The sequence below is a fragment of the Sander vitreus genome, chromosome 4, assembly GCF_031162955.1.
Source record: "Sander vitreus isolate 19-12246 chromosome 4, sanVit1, whole genome shotgun sequence".
NCBI lineage: Eukaryota > Metazoa > Chordata > Actinopteri > Perciformes > Percidae > Sander > Sander vitreus.
The window spans coordinates 8,801,240-8,821,322 of record NC_135858.1 but is presented as its reverse complement, the minus strand read 5'-3'; the positions used below and the strand labels follow the sequence as shown (position 1 = coordinate 8,821,322).

Sequence of the window (20,083 nt, the reverse complement as noted above, 5' to 3'; positions counted from 1 at the left end):
TTATCAGTGAGTATAACCACACTTCATAACAGCAAACTTTTCATCAGAAATTGTGATTTTTATTTTTCCTACTCATATATATGCAAGTACACTTGGACGACAACAAAGAACATGCTAAATAACTCTGAGCAGAAGCTCCTCTGCACTCTACTCACACGTGCCGTTTCCCATGTGATGCATGTTCCCTTTGATATAGGAAGAGAATAGCAAAACCTCATATTATAATTTAAATTAACCAATTAAGGTTAGCTCAACAACAACCTTTCTGGATTTAAGTATGCAGGGGATTTTTTTGGGAAATGCTTGGTCTAGAAACAATCATGGGTCACACCCTTACATTTAATCTGCCTCACCTGATTGAGAGGGACCAGAGGAGGCCCATCAAATACAGAAGTTGATGCGATTTTTTTTTTACACTGTACCTCTGATACAAAAACAATTCATCTTAAAACTACCCATACAATATGCTGTGTGACTGACAATGCTATATTGGGTGAGATGATGGGCGAAGCCTTTACGAAATAGAACAGGTTGGTTAACCAGCAGAATTAAGTGGACATTTCTTAAGAGGATGTGAGTCCAGTGAAAACCACAGGGAACTGTCCAGTCAGGATTTAGTCTTTCACTTCTCTCTTCTGCAGTAACGATTGATGTGACAACAGCCAGGAACTATATTGTTTTAAATAAGAAAGTCCAGATTGCACATCCTCACACTAAGAGGAAACATAATTTATAGTGTAAGGTTTCAATTAAAAAACAAACAAATAAAACATCAATAGCAAACATCGACAACAGCAAAATTACAGCCTTGAGTAAATGTTTATTGAAACCTGCATTCATTGATTTTTTTTTGGCCTCTTGGTGGCAGCACAACAAGCTTTGAACAAAACTTTGACATATTATCACCTTTTAAAGTTGATATGATAAATGTGTTATCAAACGGTTGCTTATTTACACATCCAGGGGCCTGTTGCACAAAAGTAGAATGAAGAAATCCAGGATGAGAAGGTGAAGCTATGTCAAGCCAGGTGTAGATAGCTGGGATAAGTGCACGTCCACAGCTTTCTTAAATAGACCACGGTATCGATCACAGATTTCCTGATGCAGAAATGGAGAAGACGCGTGCGCCATATGTTTAACCCGCTGAGCAGCAGCTGTTAATGGAAAATTACAAGGAGGTGAAACATATACTATGCAAAAAGGGAAATACGGCTGTTGTTATCAGACAGAGAGAAAAAGTCCAACAGACAAAACAATGCGTAAGGATTTAAAAAGATCTACTTAGGGCCTACTAGTCACTCCACATTTTTACAAAGTTTTAATTGCTTTTAATATGCTTGTTTTGTGTTGGTTTTATTGCTGTATCTGTTTTTATGTGCTAAATGTGCTGGTTTTACTGTAAAGTGTCTTTGAGTGGCCTGTAAAGCACTAATAAATAAAATGTTTTATTATTTAGCCTACTTGCCTTAAAAGTGAGCAGAGGGAATTCATGTTCCTCGGGCAATTTACCCTAAGGACTAGGCTTAATTTCAAACCCTTATTCATAATGAGAGAATATGTTTTACAACCATATCCACAAATCTCTATACGCTATAATTCTAAATATCTTTCTACAATTAATGTTCATACAGAACAAACATGACTGGACAAAAACTAGAAAAAGAAGTAAGTGACTTCAATACACACTGTAAGCATATCTGTAAACAATTAGCTGAAAGACCCTACAAAGCTGTATAGTGCAGAGGAGAACTGCAGAGTTGTGTGATAATTATCTATGGGTTTGTTAATAAAAGGGACCTCTTTCGCATATGAAAGCAAGTCCCCTTACAAAAACATGTTATAATGAAAACTTATAAACTTTTTTATATTTTTATGTCCTCTAAAATCTCTGACGTTAACTTTATTGACTTGTATCTGTGCAAAGTGTGTCACTAGAGTGGTGTTTTCACATTCCTCTCCTGAAGGGGGAGATGTCTGTGCACTTCCCTGAAATCTAAGATTCAAACTTGCTTGATTAGCTATGTCACAGATTCGAAAGCCAATTACTGTCTAATATGCAAAAGCCTGAAAAAAAACCTTTGTGGAGCTCTGCAAGCTGGCTGGGTTGCCCACCTGATGCCTGTGGAGCTTCACAAACAGGCTGCCCGAGCTCCATGAGATGGCCGTTCGCTCCTTAATCTAAGGTAGATGTTAGAATGTAGTCACCAAATGATTGTCAATCTAGAATGGTGGTGGGTGGGGCGAAGCCAGATCCAGAATTTCTCAATGAGGGAGAGTGTCCAGCCACTTTTCCGAATTTCTTTTGTATGTTTCATGGGAAAACCATGTTAAACTTAATATTAATCATAACTCAGTATAGTAGAGTAATTTTAAGCGTGTCTGGAAGGGGACTTTAAAGTGCTCATATTATGGTCATTTTCAGGTTCATAACTGTATTTAGAGGTTGTACCAGAATAGGTTTACATTGTTTAATTTTCAAAGAACACCATATTTTTGTTAGTGATGGTCAAATGAAGCTTCGCGAACCACTGTCTTTATTTTCTGAGCTCACTAGATGGCGCTCTCTGTTCAAAGAAAAAGGTTAAAGGAATGGCAGTTCAGGGTGTTTTCAACCCTTTGTTGAACAGAGAGCGCCATCTAGTGAGCTCAGAAAATAAAGACAGTGGTTCGCGAAGCTTCATTTGACCATCTGTTAATTTTTGTTGTACTGCACATTGCTGCAGCTCCTCTTTTCACCCTGTGTGTTGAGCTCTCTGTTTTAGCTACCGAGTGAGGCATCTCACTTCTGTTCCTTCTTTGTTGGGAGTCGCACATATGCAATACCAAGATATGGACTACAGTTGCAGAGTATGAGGACGTGCGACGCAAGCAGCTAGGCGAGCATAATAACATGTTACAAAGTGATGCACGTTTGTCACGGAAGTAAAGGCTAGACTACAACTACAATAGAGCTGTTTGGAGCAGTTTGGGAACAGTGTTTATATATTAAGCTTACTTAATATATGCCATCACATCACAATATGGTAGATATTGGCCCACCTGAGGTTCCATACTGTGAAAATAGTTGAATCTATACTTGGCTGTGGTCTGCACTTAACATCAGCTGGTGGTCCATGGTACCAGACCCAGACTCCTGGGAATAGTCATCATCTCTAGTTTGGTCTCTAGTCAGTTGAATGACCTTGTTGCGTAGAATGTCTCTCTCTGTTTCCAAGGCCTGATAATTCCTCACTAGTCTTCTCAGCAGGTTCTTGCAGCAGGAACATGACTGGATTGAATTCTGTTGAGACTGGTCAATCTGGCACATGTCTGCTATTACAGAGCTGTTGAAAGGAAACTGATCGGTATCTTCTTTTGAATATACTGGCAAAAAACAGAAATTGTGGGTTATGATTGCAAAACGGAAACATATGCTGTGACTTATTTTGCATGTGTAAGACGAAATATAGTTGTTCACAACTTACAGAAAAGGCGCAGGGAGATATTGAGAGTGGCTTGTACGATAAACAACACTCCTAGAGTTAAAATCCCAATTCTGAGAAGTCTTGTCTTTGTGGGTGTTGCACCTACACGCACACACACACACACACACACACACACACACACACACACACACACACAAGGCAATCATTCTGTAATTCGGGATAATGACAGTGCTATCTGACCCTCTCCAATATTTTATAACACTTTGATGTGATGAATGGTCTTCTAATGTTTCTTGCAAAACTTTTTAAAATCAAATTTCCTTTAAAGGTTGATGATCTGAGCAACAAATACGATCATTGTTGAGTTTTCCCTGAGGCTTCATCTTTCTGATGAAATTTTTTAAAGATTCAGGTAGTAAACAGAAAACACAAGATAATCCCTGATTAACAATAACGTTTTGCAGTATCCTTCAATTGAATCTCTTAATAAATGATACTGTATTTACTTGTGCTCTTACCTGACTGATCAGTGCCACCACTGTTTGTTTTCGTTCCCTGAAGCTCATGTAAAGTGGTGTAGTCAGAAAGTTCCAATTCTTGCGCCATTGTGAGCTACTGTGAGAAGGTTTTGTCTTACATACACTGCTATTCTGACAATGCCAAGAGTCTCACACTGTCTGATTTGTCACTGCCCTGAGGGTTTTCTCATGTCTTTCAAAGGAAGGAAGTTGGTCTTTGGTTTGAGTAAGTTCTCACTATGACTCAGCCTCTTCAAAGGCTAAAATTAGCCAGATTTCTGTACACATAATCAGTCACCTTTCACTGTATATAAACTAATTATGGGTCAATTTGATTGACATCATTTTCATAGAAAACTTTAACAGCTAATCTTTATGCAGTTCCAAATTGTCACAAACTGAAAAGAAAACCAATTTATTAAGGTCTTGAACCAGGTTGGTCAAATCTTGTGGTAAATTGATTGGCAATAATCAACTGAACTCTGATGTGCTCAATCTTTTCAATCTTTTGTAATAAACATTCATCTGTTGCAAATTGGTACTGAATGTTTTTAAATTAGCTAATTTGTTCTTATTTGACCACAGGACCTCACTGACATCATATGTATCACAACAAGCTGATGTGACGCTAACACTGGAAACACAATTTATAGATATATTTGAACTAAATGGAATTATTGAATTTGTTGAATGTTAGAACACAGTACAGCACATTCAGAGCCAATACACAATTATTTTACATGCACACTCACTTTGCCCTGCATTTTCAACAAAAACAGGAATTCACAAGAAAATTGACAATAGCGACAGCTGACTGTCAAACATATGTTGACAGGTATCAACTAACATACAAGGTGTGATAAAAGGTGAATGCATATGTATGCAAACGGCTGTCAACCTTACAGTTAAGATGAAACCAGGAACTTGTGAATTACACGTGTGATAAGGCTCCAACATACACTGGTCCCTGTTCACCTTACATTTATGTATGAACTCTGATCTACCCAATATAATATTTTCCCTAGAGGTGAAATCCAGGGGAAGAAGATGTTAATACCTGTCACCTGAGCAGGCAGACACAGTAGAAGAAATTTTATCAGTTCAAATTAAAGCTTCAGTGTTGCAAATGATACAAATACTGACAAAATTGTACTACTCTCATATCCTAACAACCTGTACATGATAGAGTTGTGGTGATAGGTGAAATTAATGGGTGTGTTCAGAGAAGAGCTGCTTCATGACACAGAGGTGGATTACAGGGTGCAACAGTGCATTCTAGTGGCCAAAAGAAAAAGAAATATTTTTAACTGAGCACAGTGACAGAGGCCTTTTCATTTCTGATGCTACAGGTTTAGATAAAACTTGTTTAAGGGTGCCTATTGCCTATTTGCTGTGGGGAACCACCATTGGAGGAGACCAAATTATTAATTCGATTAAATTTCATTCATAGTGTCAAAAGATTAACAGATGTTATCTCAGGACACTTTACATATAGAGTAGGTCTAGACCACACTCTATAATTTACAGAAACCCAACAAATCCCCCAAGAGCGTGCATTTAAATAAATAAATACAGAATTGTGATTCATAATAATTATAGCAATAGGTATAATAGAATTACATGATGGCATTTATAGTAACACATATATTATTCATAACTATTATTAATAGTAGTAGTAGCAGTGGGCGACGAGCAGGACCACGGCAGCAGCTCCAGGTGCCACCACAATCCAAAGAAATCTGCGAGGCGAGAAAGCACAAGGACTCTGGGGAAGAAGGTAAGTTAGTAACATGCATTAATGGGAGATGAATGCACACAGATGGAGAGAGAGAGGAGGAGAAGAGAGGAGCTCAGTTGTCATAGAAAGTCCCCCAGCAGTCTAAACCTATATAGCAACACAACTAAGAGCTAGGCCAAGGCAAACCTGAGACAGCCCTAACTACAGCTTTATCAACAGAGTTTTAAGCTTAGTCTGCATTCTGGGAGCAGTGTTCTAGTGGGGCAATAGCGTACTATGAGCTCTTTAAGATATGATGGGGCCTGACCATTAAGAGCTTTGTAGGTCAGTAGGTTATTACCACCAGATGACTTAATAATCCTTGACCAATGCTGCTAACGTTCAACTTTAGCTAAACTGACAACACTTATTGGTAATGCAAGTGGTGTAGTGGTATGCTACAAGTGAAGCTCATGAAAAGAGACTACAAAAGAGATGAGATTTGGGGCTGTGTGGTTTAGAAGATATGAGTATATCATATATTGTATATATACAGTATTTATAGCTAAGTCCATCCATGCAGGAAAAAACAATCCCAAACTCTGAGGCAGAGGCACACACATACCTGCACACATGGTCGATGCACACATTCACTAGAAAACACTCAGCCATTCATGCCCACAGCCCCTCTCACACTATTCCATATCATGCACCCTTGCACACACATTCCCATTCAATTACATGAATCAGATGCACTCATGCAGGAGGGACCACACACAAACACCCAGCTGCATGCATACAGGTATTTTAGCTGTGTGTTTGTGTGTGCATCCACATGTGAGAGCTCGGTTTTTAAAAACAATACATACATCATGGAAACAATGGCAGGCTGGTGTGTGGATGCACCCACTAATGCTGCCAAACAGGCAATGCTGTCACTCTGCTGGCAGGAAACCTATCACTGAAGATCTTTATTCTTTAAAGAATTATTTTTAGCAAAGCTAGCAGCATAGCTCGGCTAGGTATGGCAATGTCCGACTGTTGGTCGGTCCATCACTTTGATCCAGACCGAAATATCTCAACAACTATCAAATGGATTTCCACAACTTTTTTTTTTACAAAGATTCATTGTCCCAAGAGGATTAACTCTACTGACTGGGTGATGCCAGGTCAACATTTTATACTATATGCATACTACAATACTTGTGAGATTCCTAACATCCTCAGCTGTACTTTCCGTTTAGTGCTAATTAGCAAATGTTTAACTGACATGGTGAACATTAGTGTGTAAGAGTTATAGTTAGTCATTCTGAGCATATTAGTATAATGTTAGTATTTCGCTCAAAGCATCGCTATGCATAAGCACAGCCTCACAGAATGGTTGTAGAATTTGTTTAGTCTTGTTAATACGCTGATACTGTTGCTCTGATTTCATATTAACATTTATACTGACACTGCCCCAACTTAAAGGACTTACACCTGTTCCTTTTACACTCTGAACTTTACTTGTCCTCACACACAAAATTGCCTTTGTATTGTCACAGTTTAATACTAGTTTAATCTTGAATGGCCAGCAACGTCCTTTTTAGCATCACATCACCTACAGTGTGGTCAGCGTGCACTGCTGTTTCTAAATACAGATGCTACAGACATTGTGTGCAGCTTTTTCTACGATGAACTATGACCAACGAATCATCTCATCTGAGGAAATGAGCCAGATGTGGCATGTTGTTTCTCATTAGTGACATGCAGCTCACTCTTTTCCTTGTTAAAACAAATACTCTGCCTTGACTTTTTGTATGACAGCTGGAGATGACTACTCAGTTAAGTGGAAGAAAATAAATCAAAGCACTTGCCATCTTTTTGTGATGATTTGTCTAATTCTTGTCTGGCATGTCCAAGGAAGGGGGCAGGAGATGAAGAGGGAGTTATGGAATGAGGAGAGATGGTGTGTGTGTGTGTGTGTGTGTGTGTGTGTGTGTGTGTGTGTGTGTGTGTGTGTGTGTGTGTGTGTGTGTTGGGTGATGAGAAGAGAGAGAGACAGACAGAGAGAAAGTGTGTTTGGACCAGCTGCACAGCAAATCTGTTTATTCTGCACAATTTGGCATCAAACACAACAGACTGCTGAGTGCCTTCTCCTGCTTGTGGTGCCCCATTAAAATGGAATTTTTTGCTGCCTTAAGAGCAAGCCCAAATTACACGTTTCCCTCTACGTTCCATCCTCCCCCTCTTTCTCACTCATTTGCACCTTTTCTTTTTCTCCTGCTGTGGTGATGTCAGACAAGTCATCAGATCGGCTCATTACAGACCCAAACGGGCAAGTATGGTTGGCATGCCCAGCTACCTGTCAGCCCTCTCTGCCATCTCCACTGTCACCTGAGTGAGTGGCGCTCAGACATCAAATTGAAAAGAGCCTGCACCGTCCATGAATGTGGTGGCATCTCATGCACTCAGTATACACTACAGTGTACACCACACAGCCTATGCTGAACCATTTTAGGTTTTATTGTCCTCCATTCCCCCTCAGAGGCCAGTCATAAAGGTGTGTCATCACAATTATGAACAAATTCTTGTCACCTTAAGGCAGCCTATGTTGTGTGGCTATTTTTTGAAAGGACAGTTTAATGTTACATCTTTGTGTCAGTTGCATCCAGATAACAGTACACGGAAATAACCACATCCCTGTTTAAGCTTAAGGACACATAATAACACCATGAGCCTGACAACCTGTTACCCATTTAGTTTACACACATTTGTAACTAGACTATGAACTTATGCTGTAAAGAGAGCGTGGACTCGGGGCTCACATCTCGCTCCATAAATCTCCTCAGCCAATGATAAATTCATATTTAATGACCATGACCATCGTCTGGGAAGGAGGAGCATTCTTTCATTATTGCCTCTTTCCCCTGCTGCTTGGTCGAGATAATTGATTTCTCTGTGGTAACAAGGTATCGACCATGCAGGGTAGCCGGCTAAGACGGCGGTTCGATTCAAAGGAGGGGTGGAGATAGGAGAAGAAAAACAGAAGGAACAAGGGAATAAGAGATAGAGGGAGAGAGCAAGAGCATTGAAAGCCAACAAGCCATACAATTATTTGCATTTAAAAAACTCACTGGCTTTAGGTAGGTGTAGATTGGACAATGCCTCTTGTCTTGTCTTTCAGGGATTTTATAGGCCTAGTGCAGAACAGTGTGGTATTTCAGTGTTGTATGTTTAATTCACCAAATGGAAAACATATTGATCACACAATCTGTCACACAATTGACTGAAAACAGTGTCAGAAACAAATCTGGAGGACCACTTTTTAAGCAATATGCAGCATTCTCTAAACCTGATTAACTGCTACTTCTCCCCTGCCCATTATGATGTCATTTCAAAAGCAAATCTGCATGATGCCTATCCTGATCCAACAGTAAATCTTCCAAGAATAGTGAGCAGGTTCTACAACACAGCAGGAACATAGAAATGCAGCAAGTGACAAAAATATGTAAAACAATGTGTTTTCTGTAACAAATGTACATACACAAGTAGTCAAATACAAGACATGCAAGAACTATTGTCTTGTGGTTGACATGGCTTTTTGCTTTAACATAATGATTAGATATATGATCAGATGGGTGGATTTGACTGGCAGTTATTGAGTTGACATCTCTGAGGTGCTGGCATTATTGACCCTGACCTCAAACAGGCAATGCTGCAGAAACCCACTTCATGCTACACAGTGAGAGCTTGACACACATACACTAAATGTCAACTAAAATAAACCTTATGAATTGAATAATGTATTGATTGTATTTGGCTTCCAAAGATAGTAATAGTTTTGTTGGTTCCTTTTGGCATCACTGCCTGGAGGTCACTCTAGAAATAGAGGAATTAAATAGTGCTGTTGTTGTGTGTTTACCAGCTTATATTGTAATTTATTTAAGAGCTCTTAATTGGACTAGTTACTCATTTGGTCCTCGTTGGTCCCACAGCAGAGTGGAGCTCTATCACTGCACACTGGGGCATGCTGGAATATGGAGCTACAGAGACTCACTGTACACAGCCAGCTGTTTGATGTCTGCAACCGCAAAGCGCATGCTGCACCGTACAGCATAAATAAACACACAATCCCCCGATGAGAGGACACATCGACACACAGGAGACCTTATTTCAGGCTAATGAACTATTAATGTTGATTTGAAATTCAAACATTTTCTGAGGGCCTTCTCTGAAGTCATGCATGGCTCTTTGTGTGTGTGTGAGAGAGAGAGAGAAAGAAAGGATAGAAGAGAGAACAAACTCATTTGGATGAACTCTGCCCAGCATATTTTCATTCCTCTCCCAAACAGCTGGGCTCAGATCTCAAAGGGCCTCATGTGTTGTTGAAGCTCTGTATTGAATGAGGCCACACAAAATGTATGTCAATGAGTTCAGCCTGGCTTAGCACTCTCCACAGTAACTGTTAATGGAATAACTATGAGATGTATAAATGATCCTTGCTTTAATTCATAATAATGTTGGACCTCATCGCCTGCCCACTCAGCCCAACAGATTATGGAAATAGCTGTAATGACTATTGGAACAATGAACCAAATCACATTATCATTCAGCGCTACATCGGCTTTGCTCTTTCACTGTAGATCTTGAATAACAATGGCCAACATTCAATTTCCACCAGGAAAATGAAGATCAAATGTAAACATGAAGGTTTTAGGCTGCGTGAATTAGGCCTTAATAACATACTCCGTTAATAGGGTTAACACTAAACCACATCCAGGTGTAAGAGGAGGGTTTTTTTTAGGTTGACTTGCTGGTAACACAATCCACACATCCTACATGTATGCCTCCCATGCTCTAGGGCCTCATTTCAGCAGGGTTCCTCACCCCACATGTCCAGCTCATGCATGAACAACACCCACCAGGACAAAAGAACCAGTCTTTTGAGGATTTATTTTAAACTCAATTTATGGACTTGTGTAATCCTTTTGAGCTAAGACAAAGAAATTCAGTTTTACATTCAGTCCACAAAATCTTTGGTGAAAGTAACATCAGTTAGACAATATTTCATTAGAGAAACAGAACCATATAATGGAATACATGTAGAAGAATGTATAAAACAATGTATTACTGGAGTCTTACAACCTCAAAACGATGCACATTTCTTAATTGGCAGGCAAAACATGGTTCTAATGACTAATCAGTTTTTTGTCAACAAACATTTCTCTTCAATAATTAATACTTAGTAAATAATGTCATCATCACTAAAATCTGGAGCTTCTAAATGGTGACAGTGAGAGCAGCAGTGAGGAAATTTCCTCAGAGGAAGCGTTCCTTCTTGTGCATTACTGATGATGTAACTGTACAAGAAAGCCACTGTTAATACGAATATTTGAAATAGTGAGTGTGCATGCAAATCGATATTCATTCATAACTTAAATTAGCTCCAGGTTTTATTTTGTGATGACCACACAGATGAGAGTCTCAGATGTCGGTCTTGTGAGAGAACATATTGACTTAAGTGTCCTTGGTCACAGGAATAACAGTTTTCCCAATGATCTGTTAATTGTTTTCAGTGTCAGTATCAATGACTGGTTGTGCACACAATCTACAGAAGACCCTCTTCATTGGCGAAGGCTTGCATATCAAAAGTGGTGCAACAGCAGCCTCTAGTGGCGTGTATTCCCAGGTAGAATACACATTTACTCAGATTGTTACATAGTGCAATATGCAACATTATTCCCATTCAGTATCAGTGTTTAAATTGCAGTATTGTTAAGGTATATAAATTGTCATGATTGGTATACATCATAGCACACAATCAACATAAATATAAAACAAAATGTTAAATCATGAAAACAAAAACAATGTCTTCAGGACAATGACAAGGCAACCAATGCCAAAAGACAAAGAGACACTGGCCAATAATACAATTTATTCCCTCTTTGTCCAATGCAGCTGTGTATTTCACGTGTGCTTGAGCACCTCCGTCGCTGTGGTTACAACCACAGGTTCAAAGATGGACCTACACCAGTGAATGCATAGATTTTTAACATCAAACCAACATGTTTAACACAAATCAGAAGATAATGATCCTTGAATTGGTATAGAATGGTTTCTGGTCAAAGCCTGCAAACCTCTTACAATCACATAGATGGCCAGTGACCACAGTTTTGGTCAATAATAAATCATTAGTAATCAAAGATATAAAGATAAACTGAAACGGTCATGCAGGAATCTTTTCAAAAGGAAAACTCTTGTAAGAAAGTCTTGTATAAAATACTTGAATAAAAAAAGCTCAGTGATAAAACATGTTAAAATTGCACAGTAGTTTTCCCACATGATTATGTGAATATATATTCAGTTATTACAGTTAGTACAATACGGCTATGTTTTTATTTCTCCTTTGCCATTACTTCAGCTGTGGAGAGGCGAAGAAGGTGCCCTGGCGGTTAGAGGCAGCTGATGCTTTGCTTTTGCTCCCAAATCTAAGGAGATAAAAACAAGAATCCAATCTTAATATGTGGACAACTAAGTTAGCTTCATTTGATTAATCATTTGACATGAGTTTGGATTTTTTTTTTAGTTCAAAGCTTAAAATGTATCTGGATCTGGATGTTTGTGACACAATGCCTTACACTCAAATCTGCAAATGTTCAAACTTTATTAAAACTGGATCTTGACCAATAGGCCTACTTTTTAGGGTTTACCTGCTCTTTCACTAAGGGTCTATGTTCAACCCACACAGAGTTAACATTTGTAAGATTCTTTTACATTGAACCAGACCTGTGATATCTCTGTCAAGCTGTCTACACAAGACATTGGTATAGTATGCCTCCAGCAATGTGTCCCATAGAGGAGCAGATACATGCCTGCATTACACCAGCCTGCTAAACATTTATGAGCAACATTTTTCCCGCCAGTGAAATATTGTTAATTTCAGTCTCTTTTAAAAGAAAAAAACCTAAATGGTCACCGTTTAATTTAATTATTTTATGTTTTTTATAAATCGGACCAACGTTACATCATACAATATATAACTCAAGCCTTTGAGTTATACACACACACATTTTTACTTATTATTATGCCTGATTAGACCTCTTCTCAGGACATTTTGACTTGTCATAGTAAAAAGCACAGGTATTACTGATAACATTAACGATGGATCTGTTCAATTCAAGTATCCCGGGAAGTCATGACAGTGAGCCATAGAATAAACAATACCAGGACCCTGAAACTAAAGTCACAACTAGTTGTATTATTTAGACCAGGGGTTTATCTACAAAATGTCCTTTGGGAAAAAAGGTCTATTTTGAATAAAATTACCATTATTATGCCATTCCAATTATCATTTTAAATGCACAATGGAATGAAATTAGTTTCAAAAGCACCTTTAGAAATGAAAAACTGTAAATGTCCAGTCGGAGAGAGGTGAGGATTTTTAAACAGATAATATAGTAATTACGTTTTCTTTCCCTCTCAGCAGCAATGTGCAGGGGCTCACAAGTTAACAGTGTAAGTAAGTGGCATATGAGCGCTGATCATAGTGTTTACTGTCCACACAGCAGACAGTTATCCAAGGTAACTTTATCAAAGGTTAACAAATTAATTCCCAACTGGCTTTTACTGGGGGAAAAGACAGCTATGTAGATGATCATTAACAAGATCATTTGTTATGGCCAGCTGTAACTTGGATTAGGGTTTAGTGACGTTTTTACTCTGGTTTGTTTTAACAGACTGTGAAAGTGTGTGAGAGAGTTTGAGTGAGCTTACATGGTAGTGCTGGAGAGGGTCTGCCTCATGCGCTGGGACAGCGAGCTGGAGGAGGGTGTTTTGGCCATCATCTGGTGCTCTGGAGTGGTCAGTGGTCCCAATATGCTCACTACAATTAATTAAAGATCAACACTTCCTCAGTTTTACACAACTGATTGTGTTATGTGTGAACCAAAGATGCAGAGAATAAATGCTTATAAAAAAGGAAGAATCTTGTTATTCCCCTTTTGGTGATTTACCTTGGTGGTCTGGAGTATCAGTGTGGCGAGCATTGTCCATGCCTGTATTATCTGGATAAGCAAACTGGTCCCAGTACTTTCCCGGAATGCTGAGCAGGCGCTCTACAACCTACAAAGACATAAATTAAATCCAGTATTTGTAGTCAAAACCATTCTTAAGAACAGAAACACTGATCTTGAAGTAAACAAAAGCACATACACCCATATACTTCAACTATGAGCTACTTTATAAACACTGGGCTAGGGCACTGAACATAACGTATAGTCAGAGCAGTCTTTATTCTCATTCACGTTACCCTTGGTTGCCTGTTAGTGTCATGCAGGATGGTCATAGGGTCTGGGTCGGGAACAGCATGACCCACAAGGGTAGGGCCAAACACTCTGGCCAGGTTGTTTACATCCATCTTGGTATCCACACACTCAGAGACCCTGGGAAAAGAAAGGGGTAGAAAATGTCAGTCTTAACTAAAATGAAAGTTGATCTGTACTGCAGAGATGTATGAGGTTACAACATGCTTGCTCACTCATTTGGACAAAAGTGCTTCTGGGATACAAGTAGCTGCTTACACCACTCCTGTCTAATGGGTCGAAGGTAATGGGAGCAGATGGGAGGATGAAAAGGATAAAACAAAAAGGCTTCTTAGCACTGCTGAAATGTAATGAAAATTACTTCTGTAGATGGATCATCAGGCAGGCCAGAGTGTCTCGGTTTGGTTGAGGCAGCTCGCTGATGGTCTGATACAGCAGGGCGAGACTGTTGCCGTCATCCTGGATTTCTACAAAAACATTAACACCAGACTTCTCACATTCGTGTACATGCATGTTACCCGTTTCCCATGGAGCTTCTTGCTTCACTCAATTAAAAAGCATTGTTCTTAAAATAATAATGTTACGTAAACATTCAGACAGATAGAGACCACTGCGGTTACAGCAAACCTCTGTAAGTGATTCTACAAGCCTCGGAAACTCACCAGCTGCTTCTATGAAGGCTTTGTTAAGGTGGAAGGTGAGCAGTGGCTCTGGCAGGTTTCTGAGGAAGTCTTTGAGGACACCTGTAATGACGTTAATGTCGTCCACTTTGTGAAGTGGAGGCAGAGTCTTTCCTCTAACCAGCTTCTCCTTCAGCTCTTTCACCATGCGCTCTTGGCCAGAGACTCTGTACAGGCCAACCTGGGGCAAGGAAAACATAAAAGAAAGCAGCTCTCAGTGTCTGGCTGCTACTGAATGAGATAGCCAATTAGAGAGAAATTATCTATTGTAATCACTCAAGAGAAAAGGATCAGAGCATAACATGAGGGTGACAAGTTAACAAGGACTTTAATAAAGTCTGTCTCACCTCATGTAGGCCTCTTTGTTCAATCTCCCTAATGCAGTAGATAACCAAAGCTGGGATCTTTGGGGAGGTGACTGGAGCAAAGTCAGCCAGGGTGATCTGCATACAAAACACACACAATTAATCTAAATATGAAAGTAATAGAAAATAATGAAAAATGGTGTTAACATGCTATTCATGTACCTCTGTGTTCTTGATGGGAGTGCCAACAGCTGTGGGATTACAGGGCAGGGGACAGCAGTCACGACACTCTGGGTGGGTCACAATCTTACAATCCTGGCAGCGGAGGTACATCTTGCCAAACTTTGTTCTTCTTCCACATGGTACGCAAAACTCAGACTTGATCACCTTAGTGATAGAGGGACCACAGTGCCCAAGGTAAGTTGATACTTCAAGTAGTTGTACCTAAACAAGTTGAACCAGCTTGTAATGTTGATGCAGACAGAACAAAAATTATACGGTCTTACTGTTTTGGGGACAAACTGATGCTTCTTTTCTCCTCTATTAGCTCTGGGGGTTCGGAGCTGGGCAGGGAAATTGGACACGGGTGTGCTGGGAGTCTCACTGGCAGTCTCGGATTGGTCAGTAGTGGTTGTATCACCCCATGCTGGCGCAACTGTAGGCACAATCACATGTTGGTAAAAATCTCCAAACCAGTGAAGTGAAATTAAAAAAAATCCATTAAAAAGGTGCTCTAAGTGATGTGACACATTTTTAGGCTACAACATTTTTCGTCACATACAGCAAACATCTCCTCACTATCCACGAGCTGCCTGTCCCCTGAACACACTGCAAAAAAAACGCGGTCTCTGTAGACAGCCCAGGCTCCACAAACGCCAACAAAAACAAACTGCGCCAACCTGCACCACGAACCATAACAAACAGTGTTCCAGCCAATAACTGACAAGGAGGAGCTGGTTGAGCCATCACTGCAGCAGCATTAGCCAGTAGGCTACTTCCACAATGCACGTTCATGACTCAACCAACTCCTCCTTGTCGGTTATTGGCTGGAACACTGTTGGTTATGGTTCGTGGTGCAGGTTGGCGCTGTTTGTTTTTGTTGCCGTTTGTGGAGCCTGGGCTGTCTACAGAGACCGCGGTTTTTTTACAGTGTGTTCAGGGGACAGTCAGCTAGCAGATAGTGTGGAGATGTTTGCTGTATGTGACAAAAAATGCTGTAGCCTAAAAAACGTGTCACATCACTTAGAGCACCTTTAATTTCAAACATACATTGGTTTTATAGTCAAATTAGTTTTGTTTTCTTTTGTTATAAAAAGGTCCTGTAAAGAACAAACCTGTTTGAGTCGTGACTCACTCAGATCTTTCACCCGTCTTTAAATTAACCCATGAGTCGTGAGTCTCTAGTATCATTAACTCAGATCAGTTGAGTCCTACTACAATTCAATCTAAAATGATAACAGCGCCACACACAAACCTCTTGCAACATTAGCTACTACTAGTCCTAGCCATCTTAGCTGCCAAAAGCTTTAGAACTTACAATTTCGTAGGCAACCACAACTCAACTCAAACAACTGAGTGAGCAGAGAGACAGTCCGAGATTAGGAACTTCCCACAGAGCCGGAAACATTGCAAGCTTGAGTGAGTGAGTGAGTGAGACAGTGAGTGAAAGAGTGAGTCAGTCAGTCAGTCGAATCAGCCGGCTACGTTGTCATGAGTGGATCTGCAGAGCGAGTGAAGTCTCTCCTCGAGTCAGGGTGAAAAGCAAATCCACAACAAAAGCCATTCTTTCACTTCTGAAATAATAAAGCCGGTAACATGGCAGACTCAAAAATACCAGATCTGAAATAGTGAGTCTGCACCGTGTGGATCTACAGAACTGACTCGCACAACCCAGATCAGTTTAGTGAGTGACTCAGAATAACCCGAATCCTTAAAAGGAATCAAGTTTGCCAGGCCTAGTAAAGAGGAACCATACAGAAAATCTACAACATTCTCACCGCTCTTTCTGCTGCGTGTCCAGTAAGGCACAGTTTCAATGGTGGAGACAGCCTCGACAGCACCACCATTCACCGGCACAGTGATGGTGGTTTTGGCCACTATAGACTCATTTATCTGAATCATATTTAAAAAAACAAAACAAACCATTGTAAATACATTTAAGGCTCTGTCCAACCAAACTGAACGACATTTGAGTGACTATTGATTTACAATATTGAGGTTTACTTTCTCTTGATAGCCATTTTATTTGTCTGCTAATTTCATAAAGAGACATAATCACACCAAGCTGTTAGGGTTATACACAAATGTTAGTGGTGCATTCAGCTGCAGAGGTCAGCACTGCATTACCCTATCTGATGTGCGGCCAGTGGAGCGTGGTTTCTTCATAGCCTGTGGAGGAACCTCAGGGAGTTTTCTGGAGGAGCGCTGTGGATTAAAATGTACAGGAATGGCTGCTGAAAACTGTACACCAAATAGCAAGCCAAAGTCGTGCTGATGTATAGAAACACAATCAAAAAACATTTTTTTTATCAAGAATACTTTTATCAATAATGCATGCAAGGAGGCATCTATTCCAAATGTGAGTAAAGACATGACTCACTCGTTTCTGGCGTTTCCGCAGTCTTACAGTCTTCATCACAGAGGAATCCCAGTCCTACAGGAAAAGGGGAGAGATAGAGCATAGTACTTAATAAACTCGGTTGTCCCACAATCTGATCATCAAATCAGCAGTTCTCCTAAAATATACAGAAAAATATAAGAAAATGGGTCAATATACCAGAGAGTCGTCCGTTTGGTCATAGCTGATGTCTGACAGCATAGAAGCTGATTCATCGATGGTGGTTAACCTGTAAAATAGATTAAAGTCAGCATATAATCCTACTGTCTTAAGTACTTCCTGTGCCCAAGGCTAGTTGAAAATGACAATATTCTGATGAATCATACCAGCTTTAATATAGGAACTCATATTTTGCATATGTTATTCTATTCCCACAATGTACAGTATGTATGCTGCAACTCTATACCGTTTATAGCAGACAGTGTATTCACTAACTACATGAGTTAATGGTGCACTTGTAGCCATTTCAGAATCTGACCTTCGACTGGAGTCGAGGTTGCTCTTAGCAGCCTGTGCTGCCTGTGAGTGGGCATTGAGGAAGGCCAGGGCGGAGCGCTGCTCCTCACTCAGGTGGACACTGTTACCATTGTTCTCGGATATCAGCAACTCCCGTATCAGCTGTAGCTGACGTTCCTGTTATACCCAAAAAAAAAATCAGCAGGTTGACAGGGACACAGACAAATGCAGAAAAATTTATTATTATTATTATAATGATCACCAGATAGAAAATCTATTCACATACAGTGACATACACAGGAAGCTTTACCAAGAGCAGCGACCAATAGCATTATTTGAAGATGAACATCTAGATTTTTCATTTTTCTAATTTCCTATTTATCCCATCAGCAACCACGCATGTATATACACAATACATATAAGTAGTGTTGCACCAACCAGCTTCTCATAGACAGCCTCAGCCTTCTGCCTTCGGCGGATCTCCACATCCACCTGGTTGCGGGCATGCTTCAGTTTGACCTCCAGTGCTCCCCTTTCAGTCTCTGCTTTAGCCAGCACCTCTTTACAGGAAACCAGCTCCTCACCTGCCCGCAGCCACTTCTTACGGCACTCCTCAAAGTTCACTGCCATCTGGAGGAACTCTGAATACCACAACAGAACAGGAGATTGTTGCATTGCTGCTGTGCACAATATACTATTCTTCTGTAGTGGCTTTGTGTATTAGGCATCCAAATTGCTTATTGCCCTTGCTGAATTACCGCAAGATAGAGGACAAAAAGACTGAGTGCTCTGCTGTAAAGTGAACAAATGAGTAATAGTGCTTTCCTGTTAGTTCAAATTGAAATGAATTGCATCATCTGGACTATTTTTATGTATACCCCAATAGCTGTTTCCACCATGGGCTGCACCATCAGTTTTCACAGCATGTCTGTAGTCCTGGCCCTGCCAGCCTTTTCTAGCTAAAGCAAAGGCTCATTACTGCTTCTGCATTCATCGTATGTTGCTTCTAAAGAGGTGGCAAATACTAAGACAAAGTGTGGAAATAACTTACGTGGTTCAATACCCTCATTCAGACCGTCCACCTGGGCTCTCAGATTCTGGAACTGGTTGTACAGGTTCACAACAGACGACTCCATCGTGTCTTACTGCAGCTACTTTCAGTAGGTAGAAATGGGTGGGTAGGATAATGGTTAATGCTAGTATGGTTATTATATTTTGTTGACGTTTTACTTTGTTAACGTTGAATTAGCCCGTTAGGTCTAACGCTACATGTAATGTCAGTGTTACGTTAACATCAAACATGGGAAATGTAACGTTAACAAATATCGTTAACGTTACATACGTTAACTACAACATTAACGTTAGTGCTAAAGAAAAACAACGTCACTCATTGTTATGTCAGCTAACGTTACTTAGGTTCAGGCGTTCGCCATGACTTTATCTCTCCACTGTATTTAAAACAACTCTCAAGCTTCTTAGATACATTAATGTTGCGCCATGTTTAACGTTACTACACTGTGTTAACGTTAGCTAGCTACATAACATTAGCATTAGTTTGTGTTGACTCAACGCTAGCTAACTATCGTTACGTTGATCAATAGAAAGAACAAAACACTTACATGTGCAATAGTTTTCCTGTAAAAGTAGGGCTGACATGTAATGTAACAAGTTCCGATGTTAAAAGCAGATGTTAGATGGTTTATTCCCACACCAGCAACAGCAGAGCCACACCTGTTTGATAAAGTTTGCACATTCTTCTTCAAAGTTCAAAATCAGCGCCGGTTTTCTTCCTCGTTGGCGGATTTGGCGGAGGTCGGAGCGCTCTATCGCCCCCACACACCCAGAGTTGTAAATGCAGGGTGGCGATTAGTGCCATTTGATGAGGACATGGTGGACATACAAAAAAAAAACAAGATATTGCCTTATAATGACCCAGTGTGGTTCTTTATCTACTAGAAAGACAACCACTGGCTCAAAATCTGTGTCAAATTGGGCTGGGCCCGTAGTTTTTGAAAGGAGATCTGTGCTTGAAATAACTTTCTTTCATATATCTGATCTAACT

General features: G+C 40.1%; 1 protein-coding gene and 1 long non-coding RNA gene across 3 annotated transcripts; both read right to left on the bottom strand.

Moving 5' to 3' along the window:
- Positions 1-800: 800 nt before the first annotated feature.
- LOC144516621 (uncharacterized) lies at positions 801-4,119 on the bottom strand. Its single transcript, XR_013501859.1, has 4 exons — positions 3,944-4,119; positions 3,465-3,566; positions 3,040-3,363; positions 801-1,154 (listed from the first exon to the last, which is right to left on the bottom strand). It is a non-coding gene; the product is annotated as an uncharacterized LOC144516621 (long non-coding RNA).
- Positions 4,120-10,578: 6,459 nt separating this feature from the next.
- On the bottom strand, positions 10,579-19,802 carry LOC144516619 (rac GTPase-activating protein 1-like). 2 transcript variants are annotated; one of them, XM_078248065.1, is made up of 17 exons: positions 19,641-19,802; positions 19,073-19,175; positions 18,460-18,662; positions 18,044-18,198; positions 17,725-17,794; positions 17,548-17,601; positions 17,295-17,372; positions 16,946-17,060; positions 15,455-15,603; positions 15,171-15,335; positions 14,991-15,086; positions 14,626-14,824; positions 14,325-14,430; positions 13,951-14,083; positions 13,655-13,763; positions 13,416-13,524; positions 10,579-12,130 (listed from the first exon to the last, which is right to left on the bottom strand). In XM_078248065.1, the coding sequence occupies exons 2-17, from the start codon at positions 19,155-19,157 to the stop codon at positions 12,055-12,057; spliced, it is 1,902 nt and encodes a 633-aa protein (XP_078104191.1). In that variant the 5' UTR covers positions 19,158-19,175; positions 19,641-19,802; the 3' UTR covers positions 10,579-12,054. The 2 variants fall into 2 exon arrangements, with proteins under 2 accessions (XP_078104191.1, XP_078104192.1); XM_078248066.1 differs by having other exon boundaries at positions 19,073-19,172.
- Between the last annotated feature and the right edge of the window lie 281 nt (positions 19,803-20,083).